The sequence below is a fragment of the Rhinoraja longicauda genome, chromosome 19, assembly GCF_053455715.1.
Source record: "Rhinoraja longicauda isolate Sanriku21f chromosome 19, sRhiLon1.1, whole genome shotgun sequence".
In the NCBI taxonomy this organism is placed as follows: domain Eukaryota; kingdom Metazoa; phylum Chordata; class Chondrichthyes; order Rajiformes; family Arhynchobatidae; genus Rhinoraja; species Rhinoraja longicauda.
Window position 1 is genome coordinate 31,966,610 of NC_135971.1, and position 22,665 is coordinate 31,989,274.

The following is a 22,665-nucleotide window of genomic DNA, read 5'->3' on the forward strand; positions in this document are numbered from 1 at the left end:
CCAATGCACAGGAGACCACGGCGGGGGCAGTAGATGAGGTTAGAGGAGGTGTGTGTGAACCTCAGTCTCATCTGGAAGGACTGCTGGAGTCCCAAGATAGATTGAGGGATGAAGTAAAAGGACAGCTGTCGCATCTCCTGCGATTGCAGGGGAAAGTACCTGGGGAGGGATGAGTGAACCAAGGAGGTGCAGAGGGAGCTTCTTTTGTGGAAGACTTAAGAGGTGGAAATAGGAAAATACGGCTGGTGGTGGAATCACATTGGAGGTGACGGAAATGTGCGAGGATGAAATGTTTGATGCTGAGGCTGGTGGGCTGAAAGTGGGGACCAGGGGAACAATCTCCTTTTTTGTCTGGAGGGGGGAAGGAGGGGAGGGGGGCCGAGAGCAGAACCTCTTATAAGGATGAGGGGGGATCTTATTGAAACATATAAGATAATTAGGGGATTGGACACATTAGAGGCAGGAAACATGTTCCCAATGTTGGGGGAGTCCAGAACAAGGGGCCACAGTTTAAGAATAAGGGGTAGGCCATTTAGAACGGAGATGAGGAAGAACTTTTTCAGTCAGAGAGTGGTGAAGGTGTGGAATTCTCTGCCTCAGAAGGCAGTGGAGGCCAGTTCAAGAGAGAGCTGGATAGAGCTCTTAAGGATAGCGGAGTGAGGGGGTATGGGGAGAAGGCAGGAACGGGGTACTGATTGAGAGTGATCAGCCATGATCGCATTGAATGGCGGTGCTGGCTTGTAGGGCTGAATGGCCTACTCCTGCACCTATTGTCTATTGTCTGGACACAGAGGAAGCGCGGGTGAGAGATCCATTTACAGTATGACAACAGGATGAGGCACCACATTTACTAAAGAAAGCGGGCATCTTGGATGTAGAAGATCGATGATGCACCGCCCCTCCTAGCTTTCATTCTCTCACCTCAACAATCAGTCTGAAGAAGGGTCCTGACCCAAAATGTCACATATCCATGGTTCACCCATTCCTTCTCTCCCGAGATGCTGCCTGACCTGCTGAGTTACTCCAGCATTTTGTGAATAAATCGATTTGTACCAGCATCTGCAGTTATTTTCTTATACTACCTGACCTGCTCAGTTATACCAGAATTTTGTGCGTTTTTTTTAGACCAGCATCTACAGTTCCTTGTTTCTACACGTTTACAAGCAGATCAATTTCCTCCTGGGATAAATAAAGTTCTACCGTATCGTATCATATTTTTCTGTATAAAAAAACCTGCTCCCCATACCTCCTTTAAACTTTCCCTCCCTCACCTGAAAGCTATGTCCTCCAGTTTTTGACCTGGGAAAAAAAAAGTCTTATTGGTTTCCCTAATTTCTGAGTAGGCAATTAGGAATGCACTTTATTCCCATGCACAAAAAATCGCTCATGGGATGATTAGTTTAGTTTTGAGATACAGTGCGGAAACAGGCCCTTTGGCCCACGGAGCCTAGGCCTACCGACGTACACTATCACTATCCTACACAATTTACAATGATACCAAGCCAATTAACCTATAAACCTGTGTCTCTTTGGAGTCTGGGAGGAAACCCGAGCTCCCAGAGAAATCCCACACAGGTCACAGGGAGAACATACAAATTCTGTACAGACAGCGTATGCAGTCAGGGTAGAACCCGGGTCTCTAGCGCCGTAAGGCAGATGCGCCACCGTACTTTATTGTCACATGTACCTACTGTAGGTACAATTAAATTCTTTGTTTTGCATGCAACCCTGTAAAACCATACAGCTGACTTCACCCAGGCAGTGAAGTCGACAAAGTAACAAAATATTAATCGAACAGACTTATCTTCGACTCGCAGTGGTGGATCGGGCCTGCTGCTGCAAGCAGCCCCTCAACGCCCCCTCCCCCACCCCCTTCATTATCGCACACTCTCGCCAAGTCACCCTTTCGTTCTCGGTCCATGGGGTCCTCCCTTTGTTCTTGGTTGCTTCCCTCCCCCCCCCCCCTTTAGTTTTGCTTTCTGCGGAGACTACGGAGAGCATCACCCTAATCTCTCTGCAGTTAATCGTGGCTGGCCTCCTCACTCTCGGCGGCCCATTGGCAGTGACGTTTGGCTCCGCGGCACATCTCAGGAGCCTTCTGCTGGCACGCAGCGCATCACAGGTTCCAACGAAGGGCCTGTTTCCGTGCTGTATCTCTAAACTAAACTAAACCAGCAGCAGTGCAGTGGCTCAAATGGTAAAGCCAAAACTCCAGCGACAACAGACATTTCCACACTGGCGAAAAAATGTTTATTGTTTTCCCTAATTTCTGAGCAGGCAGTTAGGAATGTACCTTATTCCCATGCATCCAAATCACTCATGGGATGATTAGTTTAGTTTAGTTTAGAGATACAGTGCGGAAACGGGCCCTTCGGCCCACTGAGTCCATGCTATCCATCGTTCACCCCGTGCACTGGCACTATCTTACACACACACAGGGGGACAATTTACAATGATGCTAAGCTAATTAACCCACAAACCTGTGCATCTTTGGAGTGAGGGAGGAAACCGGAGCTCCCAGAGAAAACCCACACAGGTCACAGGGAGAACGTACAAACTCCATGCAGACAGCACCCATAGTCAGGATCGAACTAGGGTCTCTGGCGCTGTAAGGTAGCAGCTCTACCACTGCCCACCGTATTTTATTATCACATGTACCTAGGTGCAGTGAAATTGTTTGTTTTGCATGCAACCCGGTAAAATCATAAAGCAGACATTACCCAGGCAGTGCAAAGTTGCCACATTTCTGGTGGTAACAAAGTTACAACATGTTCATCGAACAGACTTATCTTCTATTCGCAGCGGCGGATCAGGCCTGTCGCTGCCCGTGGTCATAAGCGGACCCTCAACAGGCCCCCCTTCATTATCGGCACACCCTTGCCGAGTCTCCCCTTTGTTCTCGGCACCCCCCCCCCCCCCCCGGGTCCTCCCTTAGTTCCTGGCGCCCCCCAGCCGGGTACCTTTATTTCTCAGCGGCTCTCCTTGCTCGCTGCGGCGAGGGTCCCGCTAGGCTCTCCACAGTTAATCGTGGCTGGCCTCCTCACTCTCGGTGGCCCATCGACAGGGACATTTGGCTCCGCGGCACATCACAGGAGGCTTCTGCTGCCACGTGGCACATCTCAGGTTCCACCGAAGGGCCTGTTTCCGCGCTGTATCTCCAAACTAAATTAAACCAGCTGCAGTGCAGTGCAGTGGCTCAAGTGGTAAAGCCAAAACTCCAGTGACCCAGGATCAATCCCAGCTTCAGGTGCTGTCTGTGTGGAGTTGACATATTGTCCTTGTGACTGCGTGGACTTTGTGCAGGGACTCCCATTTCCAACCACATCCCAAAGACGTGAGGTTAATTGGCTTCTGTAAATTGTGTGTGGGTGAATGGGAGAATCTAGGGGGAAGCTAATGAGATCGTGGGCAGAATGATGAGGTTCATTCATGTGAATGGATGTTTTATGGTCAGCACCAATATATTGGGCCAAAGGGTCTGGGTCAGTGCTATCAGGCTCTGAGTGCGTCCCCTGTCAGCCTCAGGCTGTTCACTTATGGAGTCATACACCATGGAAGCAGACCCTTTGGTCCATCACATTCATGCCTACCATCATGAACTTCTAGGAGCAAAGAGTTCCTTCTGCAGTTATACAGGGCCCTAGTACTGGAGTACTGTGTGCAGTTTTGGTCTCCAAATTTGAGGAAGGATATTCTTGCTATTGAGGGCGTACAGCGTAGGTTTACTAGGTTAAATCCCGGAATGGCGGGCCTGTCATATGTTGAAAGACTGGAGCAACTAGGCTTGTATAGACTGGAATTTAGAAGGATGAGAGGGGTTCTTATCGAAACGTATAAGATTATTAAGGGGTTGGACACGTTAGAGGCAGGAAACATGTTCCCAATGTTGGGGGAGTCCAGAACAAGGGGCCACAGTTTACGAATAAGGGGTAGGCCATTTAGAATGGAGATGAGGAAAAACGTTTTCAGTCAGATAGTTGTAAATCTGTGGAATTCTCTGCCTCAGAAGGCAGTGGAGGCCAATTCTCTGAATGCATTCAAGAGAGAGCTAGATAGAGCTCTTAAGGATAGCGGAGTCAGGGGGTATGGGGAGAAGGCAGGAACGGGTTACTGATTGAGAATGATCAGCCATGATCACATTGAATGGCGGTGCTGGCTCGAGGGGCCGAATGGCCTACTCCTGCACCTATTGTCTATTATCTTCACCTTCTCCATCATGGTTTGGTTTGGCCACGACATCCGGAGGCAGTGCATCATTTGATCAGCCGAGAAGTTTGTTGGCTGCAACTTTGACGATCTGTCCACTGCAAGGGCCAGGAAGCGAGCGGGTAAAATCATCTCTGGCCCCTCTCACCCTGGCCACAAACTCTTTGAAGCACTTCCCTCTGGAAGGCGACTCCGGACTGTCATAGCCAGACATAAAAACATCTGTTTTCCACGAGCAGTAGCTCTGCTCAATAACCAAACGTCTGTAGCCTTTTGCTCTCGTATTTTATTGCATTCACATGTTTAAACTATGTTTCATTCTTAATGTTTTTCATGTTTTATGCTTTATTCTTAATTGTTCACCGTATGTCCGTGTTGTTACTTGCGAGCAGAGCACCAAGGCACATTCCTTGTATGTGTACATACTTGCCCAATAAACGTATTCAATTCAATCAAGAACCATGTGGTCACAAGGAAATTGTGCAAACTCCACATAAGTAACGAGGTCCGGATCAAACCCAAGTCATTCTGTGTCATACGGACATCTCAGATCTCCCTTTCCTCAGAACCTCTCACCAGTGTAATATTGCCTATTGCTCAAATTTCAAACTCACTGCAGAGTGACTTTGGCATTGAGCAATCTGCAAGGAAGTGAGGGATGTGGGTTATGTGCAGGCAGATAAGAGTTGGTCATGGCATCGTATTCAGCACAGTCACTGTGGGCCTGTCTCTGTGCTTTAATGTAGATGGACACAAAATGCTGGAGTAACTCAGCGGTGCAGGCAGCATCCCTGGAGAGAAGGAATGGGTGATGTTTCGGGTCGAGACCACTCTTCAGACTGATGTCAGGTGAGAGGGAGATACATAGATAAGGAAGTGAAAGGTATAAAAATAGGACAAAGGGAATGGAGCTCAAGGAAAATGTAGAATAGATCATTGTTAGCTGGGAGAAGGTAACAACAAAGCAAACAGATAAAATATAGTCGGAGACAGAAAGACTGGTCAGAGAACTGGGAAGGGGGAGGGATGGCGAGGGAACGCCAGGGTTCCTTCCTTCACCTGTGCTTTACTGTTCTATGCACCTGCTTGGCAAGTTAAAGGCACCTTATAACTGGAAGTTGTTGTAGTTGTTGTTGTACTGTCAATACCAATGTCAACTCTGGTTCCTTATACCCAAATTTCAACAAATGAAAAACACAAGGAGAAAAGATTAATCACCTTTTATTAGGCACGTATGCCTTCCACACTGCAAATCAATTATTGATAACATAATCCCCCTAAAATCTCACAAAATCTTTTGCAAAAATCAGCGCTGAGCGTTTCATGCAAACTATGAAGGCACTCTTGATTGTGCCTGTTAAAAATTATTATTTAAATCAACAGCTGAAAGTGAACTGAACCATACTAATAGCCAGGGAGGAATGTAACTGTGGGAAAGGGTGCACTGGGAGGACTGACCAGAAGCATTACAAAATAAAGATAGAAACAAGGAATTTTAGATACTGGTTGAAAAGGCACAAAGTGCTGGAGTAACTGAAAATTGTATTTTGGGATGCAGCAAGCAAGTGGACCGTGGGAGGAAGAGGTGACTTTGGATGTACGGTTCTCAGCTCAATGTCCTTCGGTGGATGTACGTGTGGGCTTCACTTATGGAGATCGATTGCTGTGATCATTTAACAGCTCCACTTTTTATTTAACAAAAGTAAGATTATTACAGGTACAAAAAGAATGAGAATATGCGTGGCACAGCTGGGAGGGCTGCTACCTCAACAATAAGGATCGCATCTGGGATTCTGACCGCAAGGCCAGTGCATGCCGGTGTAGATGGGAGTACAGCGATGATTCTGACCGCAAGGCCAGTGCATGCATGTAGATGGGAGTACAGCGATCCCTCCCTTGTGGGGAATGAGTAAGCGGAACAAGATGTGGGATGTGCCAAACACTATTCAAATCCAAAGCAGGGTTGTGCAGTGGGAGGGATGGGGGAGGGGCTTGGAGTGGGATGGGATGCTGGAGAGAGGAAAGTGACTGGTTGCTTCTTGTAGGTCAGTTCTCCGCAGCAGTTGGGAGGGGAAACAACATTTCTAATTAGCGAGCGGTTAAAATCTATGTTATTTATCACACAGCGAAGAAAAAAGCCAGTGGCTACAAGGATCTATGTTACTGAAGCCAATCTTGCAGGTAGTTTATGACTTTATGCTAATCATACCAATTGATTTAAAATAAAATTCGAATTAAAAGATGATCAACTTCGTGGTTAATCATTCAGTAACCATGCTGATCTTCATGGCTGCAAAAACAAAGAAATAAGAGTGAGAAGTCTGAATGTCAGGTTAGAATATTCTAATCAATAGCCACATGACATGTCACTTTGCTTACCTGTGGTGCAGCAGCCTAGAAAGAATCTGTAAGTGAAAGAGAGAAAATCATTAGTCTGTGGCCAAGTCTGAAGAAGGGTCTCAACCCGTAAGATCACTTGTTCCTTTTCTCCGGAGATGTTGCCTGACCCACTGAGTTAATCCAGGTTTTTGTGTCTGTCATTACCTTTGTCCAAACCAACTTGCCTTCATTAGCTTCCTTATTTTGTTTTCTTTATGTGAACCTCCATCCTAACTGTGATTCAATCTGGGTTCAGAACCGTACAGTCATGTTTAGTGCTGGACTCGAAATGGTGTGAGTATGATGTTATACCAAAAGACAGACGCACATTTAGCTTTTTCAAGTGTTTGGAAATTTATTCACAGAAATTGGATACCTGGAATTGAGGTTCAGCCAAGAATCTCTCCCAGGCATTCAGGTGACATATTAAGTTGGATGCTTGGTAAAGTTCAAAGGTAGAATTTAATTAAGCATTGATATTGGGTGACCAGTTGGAGAGTTTCAATTTAGTTTATTGTCATGTGCAGACCTCCCAACATTTGATTTTACAAATTCAAAGTTTTGCTGACCAAACTTCAGAATTTTACATTAAAATTCATAATATGGCGCGTAACGCAACTTCTCAGCAAAAAAAAGTATGCATGCCAAATGCGCATACACGCTGCGCTACATTCATGTGTGAAAAACGACTATTATTTCCAATAGTCTGTAGTTCTTGGACTACAGGTACAATGTCAGGCCTATCATGAATATATTCTGCTCTTTATTGAACAGAAATACTTTTTATAACACACAGAAAAATATATTTTGTTTTGTTTTGTTTTTCTATTTTGCTTTTTCCTTCAACATCCCAATTCTCTAGGTATTGAATAAAAGAACAATGGTCATAAAATGTATTACTAAGTTATGAAGAAAGTGTTTCATTTAAAACTGCACATACTTAATTTCATTGAAGGCATACTTGCTCCAATGGTCTTCAACAGCAAATCACAACGGTCCATGTCCCCCCCACCCCTACTCCCACTCGACCCCCACTCCTCACCTCCCTGCCTCCCCACACCCCCTCCCTTCCTCCACGCCCCACCCCCCCCCAAACTCCCACTCCCCCCCCCCCCCCCGCACTTCAACCACTTCCCTCCCATTCACCCACCCCATCCCCTCTCATCATCAAATTGCCTCACGCTACGCAGCGAGGCCGACCGGGTCTGGACAGTGGCGAGGCCAGGCCAGTGGCGTGAGGAGAGGCAAGGCCAGCAGCAGGCGGCGGGGCGAGGGGCAGGGTGAGTGGTGGGGCATGTATTTTGCTGAAAAATGTGAGGCAAAATCGGAACGACAGAAATGAAATAAGTGGAAACTTTCCGCCAAATTCGGAAGGGTTGGGAGGTCTGTCATGTGTACCGAGGTACAGTGAAAAGCTTTTGTTGCATGCTAACTAGTCAGCAGAAAGACAGAACACGGTTACAATCGAGCCATTTATTGTGTCATGTATTGATACATGATAAGGGAATAACGTTTAGTGCAAGATAAAGACAGCATAGTCCGATCGAGGATAATCCAAGGTTCACGAATGAGGTATATAGTAGTTTAGCACTGCTCTCTGGTTGTGGTAGGGTGATTCAGTTGCCTGAGGAACTTGGGATTAGAGCTGAAGGCGCTGTACTCCAATGGGGTAAAGAGTGTGTGAAGCGATGTGTGTTCATGTACAGCAAAGCACCAATAATCTGCTTTTGAATAGTCAAGTGAAATTAGATGCATTCCCATGCAGCGGTCTTGATTATTGGGTTTCCCTGGTATTCACCAGGCCCCTGGGTCTCAGAATCACACAGCAGGGAAACAGGTCCTTCAGCCTGACTCATCCAAGATGTCCTGTCTAAACTATTTGCCCATGTTTGGCCCATATGCCTCTGAACCCTTCCTATCCATGTACACGTCCAAGTGTCTTTAAAATGCTATCCTAGTACCTGGTTCAACTGGCAATCATTCAATACACCCACCACCCTCTCAGTGAAAAGGTTTGTATTAAATCATGCGGTTCTCACCTCAAATCTATGTCATTGAACTTACTGGCTTCACTGGAAAGTATATCATACCATGTAACATACAAATCAAAGAGTGAATTAAATGTTTTGGGGATTTAGTGGGCAATAACTTCTAACATATCCTGGTCCAGAGTGCCAAGCGGGCAGGATTAGAGGTTTACTGTGTAATATTCGTGACCAAAGAATGTTTTACTCACCCAGTTTGACTACACTTGTTGTGCCATTGTGCCACACGCGGCAGGAATACTCCACACCTTTCTTGGGAATGATTTTGATGAACGTGGTCAATTTGAATCTCCAGTTTTTCTCAAAGCTGAGATCACTTTTATTTGCCCCAGGTAAAACTGCACCATCCATAAGCAGCTTCATCTCGATGTTGGGTGGGTTGAATTCTTTAGCATGGCAGAGCAGAAAGTTCTCCACACCTAGCTCCAAGGGTTTGTTGGTATACACGGCGATCTGTGGTGGACTTGGACCTGCGGATGCACAGGGGAACCACAATGAGAAAGTATTCCAATCTGGCACCGACAATGGTCTGCTGCACTGACTGAGAATCCCGTCAAAAATGTACTCACCGCCGCTCTTCCCCAGTGTGGAAAGGTCAAAGACTAGAGGGCAAAGCTTTAAAGGTGAGAGGGGCAAAGTTTAAAGGACATGTTCGAGGCAAGTTTTTCTTCACACAGAGAGTGATGGGTATCTGCAACACTGCCAGAGGTGGTGATGGAGGCAAATACAGTATTAATGTTTAAGAAGCTTTCAGATAGGCACATTGATTATGCAGGGAATGGAGGGATATGGATCATGCGCAGGCAGAGGGGATTAGTTTAACTTGGCATCAAGTTCTGCACGGACCTTTTAAGCTACTGGACGAAATCAGGAGATCAGGCAGCATCTAATAAGGGAAGTGGACAGAGAATGCTTCTGGTTGAAACACTTCGTCTTAGTTTTGTTTTGTGTAGAGTTACAGCATGGAAACAGGCCCTTCGGCTCACTGAGTCCACGCTGCCCGGCAATCACCTGGACACTAGTTCTATCCGACACACTAGGGACATTTTACATAAGCCAATAAACCTACAAACCTGTGCGTCTTTGGAGTGTGGGAGGGAACCGGAGCTCCCGGAGAAAACCCACACGGTTATAGGGTGAATGTAAAGAAACTCCGCGCAGACAGCACCCGTAGTCAGGATCAAACCCGGGTCTCTGGCATTGTAGGACAGCAACTCTACCGCTGCACCTCCCTACATTCTCTTGCACCTCCACTCTCCTGACCAACCAGCTCAAACTTCTCATGGTACAACACCCCAAAGTACGCCCAACAGCATGGTAGATCTCCACCACCTTCCCTAGTGAGGGACGATCTGATTATAGAGCAACTCATCAAGCCCCACAAATGGTCAAATACCCTACCACTATAAAACCTCAATCATCTTTCTTCATTAATTTTTGGATTCTCTTCTGTTGAATTTTCAATCCTCAAGCTTAATAGGTTTTTTTCTGATAACTTTGTGTCAGCTTTTAAATGTAATACTATTTCTCCTGTAGTCCTTGTTTGGATTACTTTTCCTGTTACGTCTTTGCGCCTTAAAGTTACATAATGTGGTGCATGTGATCATTTATTGCTTTCAACATGACTTGTCCATGTTTATATCGTTTAATAGTTTCCCAATTAACCCAAGCAAATTTGCCTCTCATACCCCTCACAGATTATTTCGATTGGAAACCGTGGTTTCAGTTTGAACGACAGCAAAATCTACCAGGATTCTATCATGTGATTTAGTTTAGTTTAGAGATATAGTGCAGAAACAGGCCCTTCGGCCTACCAGGTCTGCGCCGACCAGCAATCCTCGCACATTAACATCCTACACACTCTAGGGACATTTTCTGATGTTACATTTACCAAGCCAACTAACCTACAAGCCTGTACGTCTTTCGAGTGTGGGAGGAAACCGAAGATCTCAGAGAAACCCCACGCAGGTCACACAGCATCCGTAGTCGGGACTTAACCCGGGTCTCCGGCGCTGCATTCGCTGTAAGGCAGCAACTCTACCGCTGTGCCACCATGAGTTACTCCAGCATTTTGTGAAATAAATACCTTCGATTTGTACCTGTATCGGCAGTAATTTTCTTACATTACATGATCTCCTCTGAGATTCTTAACGACATGGTTTTTAATTAACCCTTTCTAGTTTTCTGTGGTGGATCTAAAGCAGAGTCACAAGGTCTGTTCAGACTGAAGAAGGAGCTCAACACAAAATGTCGCCTAACCGTTCCCTCCATAAATGCTGCCTGACCCGCTGAGTGATTCCAAAACTTTTGTGTTTTGGATCGAAAACAATCAGTTCACCCAGTCGGATCCTAATCGCACAGATCTAAAAATCCAACTCAGCTACATTTCACAAATGTATCCTCTTCACGTAGGCCGACATGGGGAGAAGCGTGTGCAAGGAGCGTGGCTCTTTCTTTTAGGGAACAGACGTGGGACTATTAGGGTGTGGCTCTTTCAGAGAGAGGGAGGGAGGGCGCTGGGGCATTTTGGACAATTGGGTTGGGGTCTTGTTCCAAGGGAAAGAGGGCGTAGGGGGAAATGGGGAATACTTTCAGAGAGAGGAAAGGGACTAAAAGGAGAGTGGTTCTTTGGAAAAGAGGGGGCTCGGAGTTTTAACGGGTGCCTCTTGCAGAGAGAAAGGACGGAGTGGTATTCCAGAGAGTGGGAGGGTTATTTCTGAGAGTGAAGTGGGTTCACATCAGGCATCAGAGTTGAAGGGGTTGGGGGAAGGGTTCTTTCCCAAGAGAGGACATAGCACATTAAGATAATGGGGTGGAGGTACTTGTAGGGAAAGAGGGGTACTTGCAGGGAGGGTCACTGAGGTAATTAAACGGACACAATAAATAGGAGCAAGAGGCCATTCAGCCCTTTGAACTTGTTCCTCCACTCAACACGATCAAAGCCGATCATCCAAATTCAGTCCCCATTCCCATTTTCTCCCAATATCCCTCCGGCCTCCGGAACGGTATCCGATCCCTTGAGGAGTGGGGGTCCAGAGGACGAAGGGAATGAGGGAGCGGGCACACAGTGTTGGGGCAGCTCTTTGAGGAGGGAATTCGAGGTAATGGGAAACGTTTTTCAGCAATGTTTCAAATTGGGGGAGGGGAGAAGAGACATGGGAGCAATTGGTGTAATGGCCGGTGGAACAGCTGTTTCTCAGAGTGGACGTGAGACTTCATGCAGTACATGGGACATTTTAGGGGACTTCTTCCCAAGAAAAAGAGAGCACACACATGGGACATCAGGGTTAAAAGGGCTGGGGAGGGGTCTCATTCCAACAGAAGGGCCATGAAGAGTTCGTGTTAATGAGGATAGTTATTTTGGTGCGATAAGCTATGAGGGTAAATGGGGAGGGCTCTTTTTGAGAGAGAGGAACTTTGAAGTGGGGGGTTTTTGAGACAAAGTAATGAGGTATCTGGGTTAATGGGGAGAGAGCATGGGGTATTAGAGACGGCTCCTTTTGAGAGGGGATATTGGAGATTAGGGTTAATAAGGAAGGCTCTTTTGGGAGAGGGATTGGGGTATCAGCAAAGGCTCTTTCTGAGGAAGGATATGGGGCACAAGGGTTACTTTTTGGAGGGCTCTTTTTGAGAAAGGATATGGGGTAATAGTGAGAGTATTCCAAGAGAGGGCAAGGGATACCAGGTTTAATGGGAAGGGCTTTTTTTTCCTCCAGTGTTTTAGGGTTTGGGGCATTAGTTTTGAGGGAATGGGGCTCTAAGGGAAGCCAGAGCGAGGTCTGGCGTCGAATGAAGAAGGGTCTCGACTCGAAACCTCACCCATTCCTTCTCTCCAGAGATGCTGCCTGTCCCGGTGAATTACTCCAGCTATTTGTGCCTATCAGGGAATCAGGGAAGGCTCTTTTGGGAGAAGGAATGGGGTATTAGCGGGGGGTCTTTTTGGGTATATTAGTTGGACCTCGAAAGTTTTCGGGGGGGATATAGGGCTCTAGGGTTTTATAGGGAGAATGATATGGGACTCAATCGGTTTAAGGGGGGGGGGATATGGGGCACTAGGGATAGTATGGAGTTTTTTTTTTGGACGGCACAGGGTATTGGGCAGCACTTTCAGAGAGATGGGGCAAGACGGGTTTCGAGCAAATGATCGTTTCGACTGGCAGTAAATAGGCTACGGGGAGAGAGAGAGATGGGACCCGGGGGCATTGGTGTGAGCGGGGAGGGCTGTGTGGGGATCCTTTCAGCGGGCGAGCACGGCGGGGCAAGGGGCCGAATGGACCCCGCTGGGTTTCTGCACTTCGCCAAAGCAACAAAGTCTACTTACTCGCCACGCAGAGCAGGACCAACGAGAGCAGGATAAGAGTACGCATCGTGATGAGAGAGAGAGAGGAGCAAACCGATTCCCCGCAGTGCCGACTGTCTCCTCGGTGCGAAGTGAGGGGAACGAACCGGCTGCCCGTCACCAATAGCACGGCTGCAACCCGCCCACCGGCCCCAGCAAAGCCAATCGCAAAAATGCACCAGCGGCTCGTCACCAGTCACCGGGCAAAAGAGTTCTGTGCAGTTTGCGAACCTGCAACAAAAACCTGCCCGGGCAAACAATGTTCGAGCGAATGAACTTTGAAACTTTGGATATTCCCCCGACCGTCTGTGTCAACGCAGGGCGGGGCGGGCTGACAAGGAATCCGAAATCGAGTAGGAACGAACTGCGGTTAAACCGAAGATAGACACAAAAATGCTGGATTAACTCACGGGGACAGGCAGCATCTCAGGATAGAAGGAATGGGTCAGGTCTCGGGTCGAGACCACTCCTCAGACTGAGTCGGGGGGGGGGGGGGGGGGGGGAGAAGGAGAGGGAGATACGGAGATAAGGAAGTGAAAGGCGTGAAAACGAGACAAAGGGGACGGGGTTCAAGGAAACTGTGGAATAGATCATTGTTAGCTCGGAGAAGGCAATAACAATTCAGAGATAAAATGTAAAAGAGAACAGTCAGACTAGTCGGAAAACTGTGTGGGGGGGGGGGGATGGAGAGGAGAGAGAGAGAGGGGGTTGCTTGAAGGAGTTGCAGGCCGAAATATGACAAAGAATATTGTCATAATGCACATAGAAACATAGAAAATAGGTGCAGGAGTAGGCCATTCGGCCCTTCGAGCCTGCACCGCCATTCAATATGATTATGGCTGATCATCCAGCTCAGTAACTGTACACACTGAGCTTTTCTTTTCTCACTCGTTTATCATATTGTTTGCAGTGTGCGATGTTTACATATTCTGTTGTGCTGCTGCAAGTAAGAATTCCATTATTCTATCTGGGACATATGGCAATAAAACACAATTGACTCTTATTCTTCAGACTCGTTATTATACTGGAGTGTGATGGTATTAGCTTGTTGTTGTCACGTGTTGCGACCGCGGTGAAAAGTGATGCCGCTTTCCGTGAAAATCATATTATGCATGAGTACAATCCAGCCGTACAGTAGTTAATACAATGGAAAATACCAGAGTACAGTGTAACAGCGTTGCAGTTACAGAGCAAAAGCGCAGGTAAAAACAAGTTGCTGCCCTCTTGTTTTGTTGCTATCAGTTTCACAACTCAGAACTGTAAATGCTAACATTTCCCGGAATTACTGGTTCAGGCACCAGGCCACGTGATCTTATGCCTACGCCCTGAATCCAGTATTTCCTCTCGCCAAGAATAGGATTAATCGACCTTTGCTGTTTCAGCTCTGAGTTTACAGTGGCACCGTTTCAATGCTCAGGAGATCTCGGGGAATAGATCGGGTGAATGCACAGTCTTTTACCAAGGGAACGGGAATCAAGACCAGAGGGCAAAGGTTTAAAGTGAGAGGGGAAATATTTAAAAGGGACCTGTTCACACAGAGAGTGGTGGGTATATGAGACGTGTTGTCAAAGAATGTAGTTGAGGCAGGTACTATAACAACATATAAAAGACATTTGGACAGGCATGGATAGGAAAGGGTCTGGAGGGATATGGACCAAATGTGGGCAGGTGGGACGAGCATCGATGGGACATCTCGGTTGGCATAGGCAAGTTGGGCCAAAGGGCCCGCTTCCGTGCTCTGTATGACTATGACTAACTCTTGAACCTCGAAACCAATGCTACGGCAGGCACAACGTTTAAAACTTTTAACAAAAACAAAAGGCTGGAGGGTCTCACAGGGTCAGGCAGCATCTATGAGACACAAGGAACTACAGTTGCTGGAATCATAGAAACATAGAAAATAGGTGCAGGAGTAGGCCATTCGGCCCTTCGAGCCTGCACCGCCATTCAATATGATCATGGCTGATCATCCAACTCCGTATCCCGTACCTGCCTTCTCTCCATACCCCCTGATCCATTTAGCCACAAGGGCCACATCTAACCCCCTCTTAAATATAGCCAATGAACTGGCCTCAACTACCTTCTGTGGCAGAGAATTCCACAGATTCACCACTCTGTGTGAAAAAAACCTTTCTCATCTCGGTCCTAAAAGACTTCCCCCTTATCCTTAAACTGTGACCCTTTGTTCTGGACTTCCCCAACATCGGGAACAATCTTCCTGCATCTAGCCTGTCCAACCCCTTAAGAATTTTGTAAGTTTCTATAAGATCCCCCCTCAATCTTCTAAATTCCAACTGCAGTTGCTGGAATCCTGAGGAGAGCACAAAGTGCTTGGGTAACAAAGCGGGTCAGGCATTTGTGAATGAATGGATAGACAACATTTCAAACTGGGACCCTTCAGACTGATTGCAGTAGGGGGAAGAAAGGTGGAAAAATGACGGAGACAGGGCAAAGCCCGACAAGTGATAGGTCGATGCAGATGAGGGGGGTTTTGAGGAGGGAGAGAAGTGCATCAGGTAAGGAGAGGAGTGAAATGTGGAACCAGAGGGATAAGGGTGGAAGGGGATCTTGGGGGAAGGGGTGAGATAGATGGAGAAATGGATGGCACTAGAGAAAGGGGGTGGGGGGGAAGAGGAAGTGGTAATATCTAAAATTGAAGAATTCAATGTTCATACTGAAGAAGGGTTCTGAAACGTCACCTATTCCATTTGTCTAGAGATGCTGCCTGTTCCTGTGGCTTACTCTAGCATTTTAGGTCTACCTTCAATATTCATGCTGTTGTGTGCAAGCTACCCAAGCAGAATATGAGGTGCTGTTCCCCTAGTTTGCGTGTGGCCTCATACTGGTAATGGCAATGAATGGACAGGTGACTTTTTGGGTCGGGCCCTCTCTTCGGGCCTATTGCAAACAGGTACACCCTTTTGGGAACTGTTGGGGCAGAAGACGCTTCCAGTCCGAGCGGCGGACGTGTTGGCAGATCTAACCCAGGCAAGGAAACTCAACCGGGGAGACCGAAGTCAGGAAGAGCCATGGTAGTGGGTGACTCCATTGTCCGAGGTACGGACAGTAGATTCTGTGGCGACAGGCGGGACTCGAGGATGGTCTGTTGCCTCCCTGGTGCCAGGGTTCAAGACATCACGGGGCGGCTTCAGAACATCCTAGCGAGGGAAGGCGACCAACCGGAAGTAGTTGTGCACGTGGGCACGAACGACGTCGGGAGGAAGAGGAAAGAGATACTGCAGCGTGAGTTTAGAGAGTTAGCAAGAAGACTGAGAAGTAGGACGTCGAAGGTGGTTGTCTCTGGACTGCTACCTGTACCTCGTGCTAGTGAGGGCAGGAATAGAGAGATCGGGGATATGAATGTATGGCTGAGGGGCTGGTGCAGGGAGCAGGGATTTAGATTTCTAGACAACTGGGATCTCTTCTGGGGTAGGGGTGACCTGTACAAAAGGGACGGGTTACACCTTAACAGCAGGGGGACCAACATTCTGGCAGGTAGGTTTGCTAGTGCTACAAGTGTGGCTTTAAACTAAGTAATGGGGGGAGGGGTTGACAAACTGGGAATATGGAGATGGAGTTAAAGGGGAAGCAAATACAGGAGAAATTGCAAAGGACTCTCGAATGAATGGGGAGGGAAGTTCTAGAAGGGATAAGAGAGTAAGGTCAGGGCCAATTGTGACCGGTGTGAGAGGGGAGGTGAATACGGAAATTAAAGTGTTGTATTTAAATGCGCGAAGTATAAGAAATAAAGTGGATGAGCTTGAGGCTCAGTTAGACATTGGCAAGTATGATGTTGTGGGAATCACTGGAGACATGGCTACAAGAGGACCAGGGCTGGGAACTGAAATTCAGGGGTACACAACGTATAGAAAAGACAGACAGGTGGGCAGAGGGCGTGGGGTCGCTCTGTTGGTGAGGGAAAGACATTGTGGCCTTCCATCACAGTGAGGAGAGAGAGGACTGGAGGAGACTCACTGTGATGGATGTTTCTTTGATGGATGTTTCTTTTTTTGTGTGTTTTTGGGGTTGGGTAATTTGAATGCCTATTTAATGCTTTTATTGTTGGACTGTGTTTTTGGGGGTTTTGGGGTTGTGTAATTTGAATGCATATTTAATGCTTTTATTGTTGGGCTGTGTTTTGGGGGTTTTGGGGTTGTGTAATTTGAATGCCTATTTAATGCTTTTATTGTTGGACTGTGTTTTGGGAGTTTTTTGGGGTTGTGTAATTTTAATGCTTATTTAATGCTTTTATTGTTGGACTGTGGGTGACTGAATTTCGTCCAATATTGGATGACAAATAAAGCTATCTTGAATCTTGAATCTTGAATCTTGAATGATATTCACTCCCTTGCAAGGGGTGACATTGAATCAGGAGATGTAGAATCAGTATGGGTAGAAATGAGGAATTGTAAGAGTAAAAAGACCCTATTGGGAGTTATCTACAGGCCCCCAAACAGTAGCCTCGACATAGGGTGCAAGTTGAATGAGGAGCTAAAATTGGCATGTTGTAAATGTAATGCTACGATGGTTATGGGAGATTTCAACATGCAGGTAGACTGGGAAAATCAGGTTGGTAATGGACCCCAGGAAAGAGAGTTTGTGGAGTGTCTCCGAGATGGATTCTTAGAACAGCTTGTACTGGAGCCTACTAGGGAGAAGGCAATTCTGGATTTAGTGTTGTGTAATGAACCTGATCTGATAAGGGGACTCGAGGTAAAAGAGCCATTAGGATGCAGTGATCACAATATGATAAGTTTTACTCTACAAATTGAGAGGGAGAAGGGTAAATCGGAAGTGTCAGTATTACAGTATAGCAAAGGGGATTACAGAGGCATGAGGCAGGAGCTGGCCAGAATTGACTGGAAGGAGGCCCTCGCAGGGAAGACGGTGGAACAGCAATGGCAGGTATTCCTGGGAATAATGCAGAAGTTGCCGGATCAATTTATCCCAAAGAGGAGGAAAGATTCCAAGGGGAGTAAGAGACACCAGTGGCTGACAAGGGAAGTCAAGGACAGCATAAAAATAAAAGAGCAGAAGTACAACAAAGCAAAGAAGAGTGGGAAGCCAGAGGATTGGGACTCTTTTAAAGAGCAACAGAAGATGACTAAGAAGGCAATACAGGGAGAAAAGATGAGGTACAAGGATAAACTAGCCAATAATATAAAGGAGGATAGTGAAAGCTTTTTTAGGTATGTAAAGAGGAAAAAAATAGTCAAGGCAAATGTGGGTCCCTTGAAGACAGAAGCAGGGGAATTTATTATGGGAAACAAGGAAATGGCAGACGAGTTGAACCGGTACTTTGGATCTGTCTTCACTAAGGAAGATACAAGCAATCTCCCAGATGTTCTAGTGGGCAGAGATCCTAGGGTGACGGAGGAACTGAAGGAAATCCACATTAGGCAGGAAATGGTGTTGGGTAGACTGATGGGACTGAAGGCTGATAAATCACCAGGGCCTGATGGTCTGCATCCCAGAGTACTTAAGGAGGTGGCGCTAGAAATTGTGGACGCATTGGTGATCATTTTCCAATGTTCTATAGATTCAGGATCAGTTCCTGTGGATTGGAGGGTAGCCAATGTTGTCCCACTTTTTAAGAAAGGAGGGAGAGAGAAAACAGGAAATTATAGACCAGTTAGTCTGACATCAGTGGTGGGGAAGATGCTGGAGTCAATTATAAAAGACAAAATTGCGGAGCATTTGAATAGTAGTAACAGGATTGTTCCGAGCCAGCATGGATTTACGAAGGGGAAATCATGCTTGACTAATCTTCTGGAATTCTTTGAGGATGTAACCAGGAAAATTGACAGGGGAGAGCGACTTTCAGAAAGCCTTTGACAAGGTTCCACATAGGAGATTAGTGGGGTGGTGGAAGCGCAGCTATTTACAATATAAATTAATGACTTGGATGAAGGGATTAAAAGTACCATTAGCAAATTTGCAGATGATACAATGCTGGGTGGTAGTGTGAACTGTGAGGAAGATGCTATGAGGTTGCTGGGTGACTTGGACAGGTTGTGTGAGTGGGCGGATGCATGGCAGATGCAGTTTAATGTGGATAAGTGTGAGGTTATCCACTTTGGTGGTAAGAATAGGAAGGCAGAGTATTATCTAAATGGTGTCAAGTTAGGAACAGGGGACGTACAACGAGATCTGGGTGTCCTAGTGCATCAGTCACTGAAAGGAAGCATGCAGGTACAGCAGGCAGTGAAGAAAGCCAATGGAATGTTGGCCTTCATAACAAGAGGAGTTGAGTATAGGAGCAAAGAGGTCCTTCTGCAGTTGTACAGGGCCCTAGTGCGACCACACCTGGAGTAATGTGTGCAGTTTTGGTCTCCAAATTTGAGGAAGGATATTCTTGCTATTGAGGGCGTGCAGCGTAGGTTTACTAGGTTAATTCCCGGAATGGCGGGACTATCATATGTTGAAAGACTGGAGTGACTAGGCTTGTATACACTGGCATTTAGAAGGATGAGAGGAGATCTTATCGAAACGTATAAGATTATTAAGGGGTTGGACACGTTAGAGACAGGAAACATGTTCCCAATGTTGGGGGAGTCCAGAACAAGGGGCCACAGTTTAAGAATAAGGGGTAGGCCATTTAGAACTGAGATGAGGAAAAACTTTTTCAGTCAGAGAGTTGTGAACCTGTGGAATTCTCTGCCTCAGAAGGCAGTGGAGGCCAATTCTCTGAATGCATTCAAGAGAGAGCTGGATAGAGCTCTTAAGGATAGCGGAGTCAGGGGGTATGGGGAGAAGGCAGGAACAGGGTACTGATTGAGAATAATCAGCCATGATCACATTGAATGGCGGTGCCGCTCGAAGGGCCGAATGGCCTCCTCCTGCACCTATTGTCTATTGTCTATTCAGACTGATCAGTCTGAAGAAGGGTCCTGACCTAAAACGTCGCGTCCATTTCCATCCAAAGATGCTGCCTGATCCACTGAGTTCCTCCAGTACAGTGTGTTTTGCTCACCATTCCAGCATCTGCAAGGAGGAAAGGTCCTTGCAACAGGCAGATACAAATTGGTCTTGGCGTCAGGTTCGGCACAGACATTGTGGGCCGAAGGGCCTGTTCCTGTGCTGTACTGTATGTGGACTCTTATACATTTGCAAGACCAAATGCAGACTGGGTGAGCGTTTCGCTGAACACCTTTTCTCGGCCGCCTGGACCTACCTGATCTCCCGGTTGCTAAACAATTTAATTCTCCTTCCCATTCCCACACTGACCTTTCTGTCCTAGGTCTCCTCCATTGTCAGAGTGAGGCTAAACGGAAATTGGAGGAACAGCATCTCGTATTTTGCTTGGGCAGCTTACAGCCCAGGGGTTTGAATATTGATTTCTCTAACTTCAAGTAACTCCGGCATTCCATCCCTCTCCATCCCTCCCCCACCTAAATCTCACCAGCTTCTCCTTTTCACCCAACAAACAGCTAACAATTCTTGCTATGGAGGGCGTGCAGCGTAGGTTCACTAGGTTAATTCCCGGAATGGCGGGACTGTCGTATGTTGAAAGGCTGGAGCGATTGGGCTTGTATACACTGGAATTTAGAAGGATGAGGGGGGATCTTATTGAAACATATAAGATAATTAGGGGATTGGACACATTAGAGGCAGATAACATGTTCCCAATGTTAGGGGAGTCCAGAACAAGGGGCCACAGTTTGAGAATAAGGGGTAGGCCATTTAGAACGGAGATGAGGAAGACCTTTTTCAGTCAGAGGGTGGTGAAGGTGTGGAATTCTCTGCCTCAGAAGGCAGTGGAGGCCAGTTCGTTGGATACTTTCAAGAGAGAGCTGGATAGAGCTCTTGAGGATAGCGGAGTGAGGGGGTATGGGGAGAAGGCAGGAACGGGGTACTGATTGAGTGATCAGCCATGATCGCATTGAATGGCGGTGCTGGCTCGAAGGGCTGAATGGCCTCCTCCTGCACCTATTGTTTATTGTCTATTGTCTATTGTTTCCTTTATCTTCGTTTCTTTTTTGCATATCTTTCATTCATTGTTCTTTATCTCTTTACATCAGCATCTTTATCTCTCATTTCCCTTTCCTCTGACTAGTCTGAAGTAGGGTCTCGACCCCTAACGTCACCCATTCCTTCTCTCCAGAGATGCTGCCTGTCTCGCTGTGTTACTCCAGCTTTTTGTGTCTATGTTCTGCACTATTCTCTGATCTATGAAGGTCTGAATGCTCTTCTTATGCTCTGGTATTCACTATTCCAGAGGGGTTGCAGCTTGGGAGGAGGGGGACAGTGTCTAAATTACAGTAAAAATTCGAACAGATTTTTTTTGTCCTTGGGCACTGGGTACTGGGCCTGTACTCGCTGGCGTTGAGAAGAATGAGGGGGGACCTCATTAAAACATACAGAATGGTAAAGGCCTTGGACAGAGTGGAAGTGGAGAGGATGTTTCCACCAGTGGGAAAGCCTAGGACTAGAAGTCGTAGGCTCAGAATTAAAGGACGTTCTTTTAGGAAGGAGTTGAGGAGAAATTTCTTTAGTCAGAGGGCGTTGAATCTGTGGAATTCTTTGCCACAGAAGTGCTGAAGAGGCCCAGCCAGTGGATTTTTTAAAGATAGAGATAGATAGATTTTTGATTAGTTGTGTCAGGGGTTATGGGGAGAAGGCAGGAGAGTGGGATTAGGAGGGAGAGATAGATCAGCCATGGTTGAATGGAGGAGTAGACTTGATGGGAGGAACGGCCTAATTCTACTCCTGTCACTTATGATCTTATGATGCCCTGATGTATCAATATATTCGACTGTCAATTTAATAATTTTGTAATATAATTGGACAGGCACATGAGCAGGAAACGTTCAGTGGTGGTGGTATTATTGACACACATGCGAAGTGCAAATGCACAATGAAATTCTTTCCTTACAATCAGTCCAGTAGACTATTTGCCATACCTACGTACTTCCCCGATGACCAAAGTGTACCAAGTGAACGGCACGGTGGCGCAGCGGTAGAGTTGCTGCCTTACAGAGAATGCAGCGCCGAAGACTCGCGTTCGATCCTGACTACGGGCGCCGTCTGTACGGAGTTTGTACGTTCTCCCCGTGACCTGCGTGGGTTTTCTCCGAGATCTTCGGTTTCCTCCCACACTCCAAAGACGTACAGGTATGTAGGTTAATTGACTGGGCAAATGTTAAAAAAAATTGTCCGTAGTGTGTGTAGGATAGTGTTAGTGTGCGGGGATTGCTGGGCGGCGCGGACCCGGTGGGCCGAAGGGCCTGTTTCCACGCTGTATCTCTAAATCTAAATCTAAATTGTTCACTGGGCCTGCGAGTGAGAGGCGCCATGTTTTCTCACCATTTTCATACTCCAGTCAGTGCTCCAGTTGTGATGAGTGGTCCACCTTCCAGGCAAGTCCCAGGCTTCTGCGGGCCTCCACCCATCACCTTCCCTTGGACGTGCGAACCGACGACCCTCTCCCCGCCCGTCCACCCTTGTGCCCCGGAGAGGCCTCCCACAGCCGTCCTCGAGGGCGCTGTAGGCCAGACACTGTTCCCTCTCCTCTCCTACTGGCCTCACTCCTCGTCCATTGCTTCCATCATTCATCCTCCTTGTGTCCGGTCTTCGGGGGTCGTTCACGGATCGGCTTAGCTGGCCCCCCATTCCGGGCTACCATACAGCTGCTGCCCGGCTCCTGAGGGGTATGGGGCAGAGGGACTAGCAAAGACCGGGCATCTAGATCAGCAT

The 22,665-nt window shown here is 47.0% G+C and overlaps 1 protein-coding gene and 1 long non-coding RNA gene across 3 annotated transcripts in view; one reads left to right on the forward strand and one right to left on the reverse strand.

Annotated features, from left to right (window-relative positions):
- LOC144603217 (uncharacterized) overlaps nt 1-10,609 on the forward strand; it is a 38,763-nt gene extending 28,154 nt beyond the window's left edge. The window contains exon 6 of one of the 2 annotated variants that reach the window (XR_013548564.1): nt 10,328-10,609. This is a non-coding gene — a long non-coding RNA (uncharacterized LOC144603217). Of the gene's footprint in view, nt 1-4,952; nt 6,514-10,327 lie in introns of those variants that run through there. The other variant, XR_013548563.1, reaches the window with a different exon arrangement.
- Nucleotides 5,412-13,105, reverse strand: LOC144603216 (beta-2-microglobulin-like). Its single transcript, XM_078416416.1, has 4 exons — nt 12,952-13,105; nt 8,822-9,100; nt 6,586-6,611; nt 5,412-6,496 (listed from the first exon to the last, which is right to left on the reverse strand). The coding sequence occupies exons 1-3, from the start codon at nt 12,995-12,997 to the stop codon at nt 6,601-6,603; spliced, it is 336 nt and encodes a 111-aa protein (XP_078272542.1). The 5' UTR covers nt 12,998-13,105; the 3' UTR covers nt 5,412-6,496; nt 6,586-6,600.
- Between the last annotated feature and the right edge of the window lie 9,560 nt (nt 13,106-22,665).

What these genes read in the sequence shown, in the direction of transcription:
- LOC144603216 (XM_078416416.1), bottom strand. Translation starts at nt 12,997, where the DNA reads ATGCGTACTCTTATCCTGCTCTCGTTGGTCCTGCTCTGCGTGGCGA. An exon ending in GGTCCTGCTCTGCGTGGCGA is followed by an intron (nt 9,101 to 12,951) that starts GTAAGTAGACTT and finishes GTGCATCCGCAG; the next exon opens with GTCCAAGTCCACCACAGATC.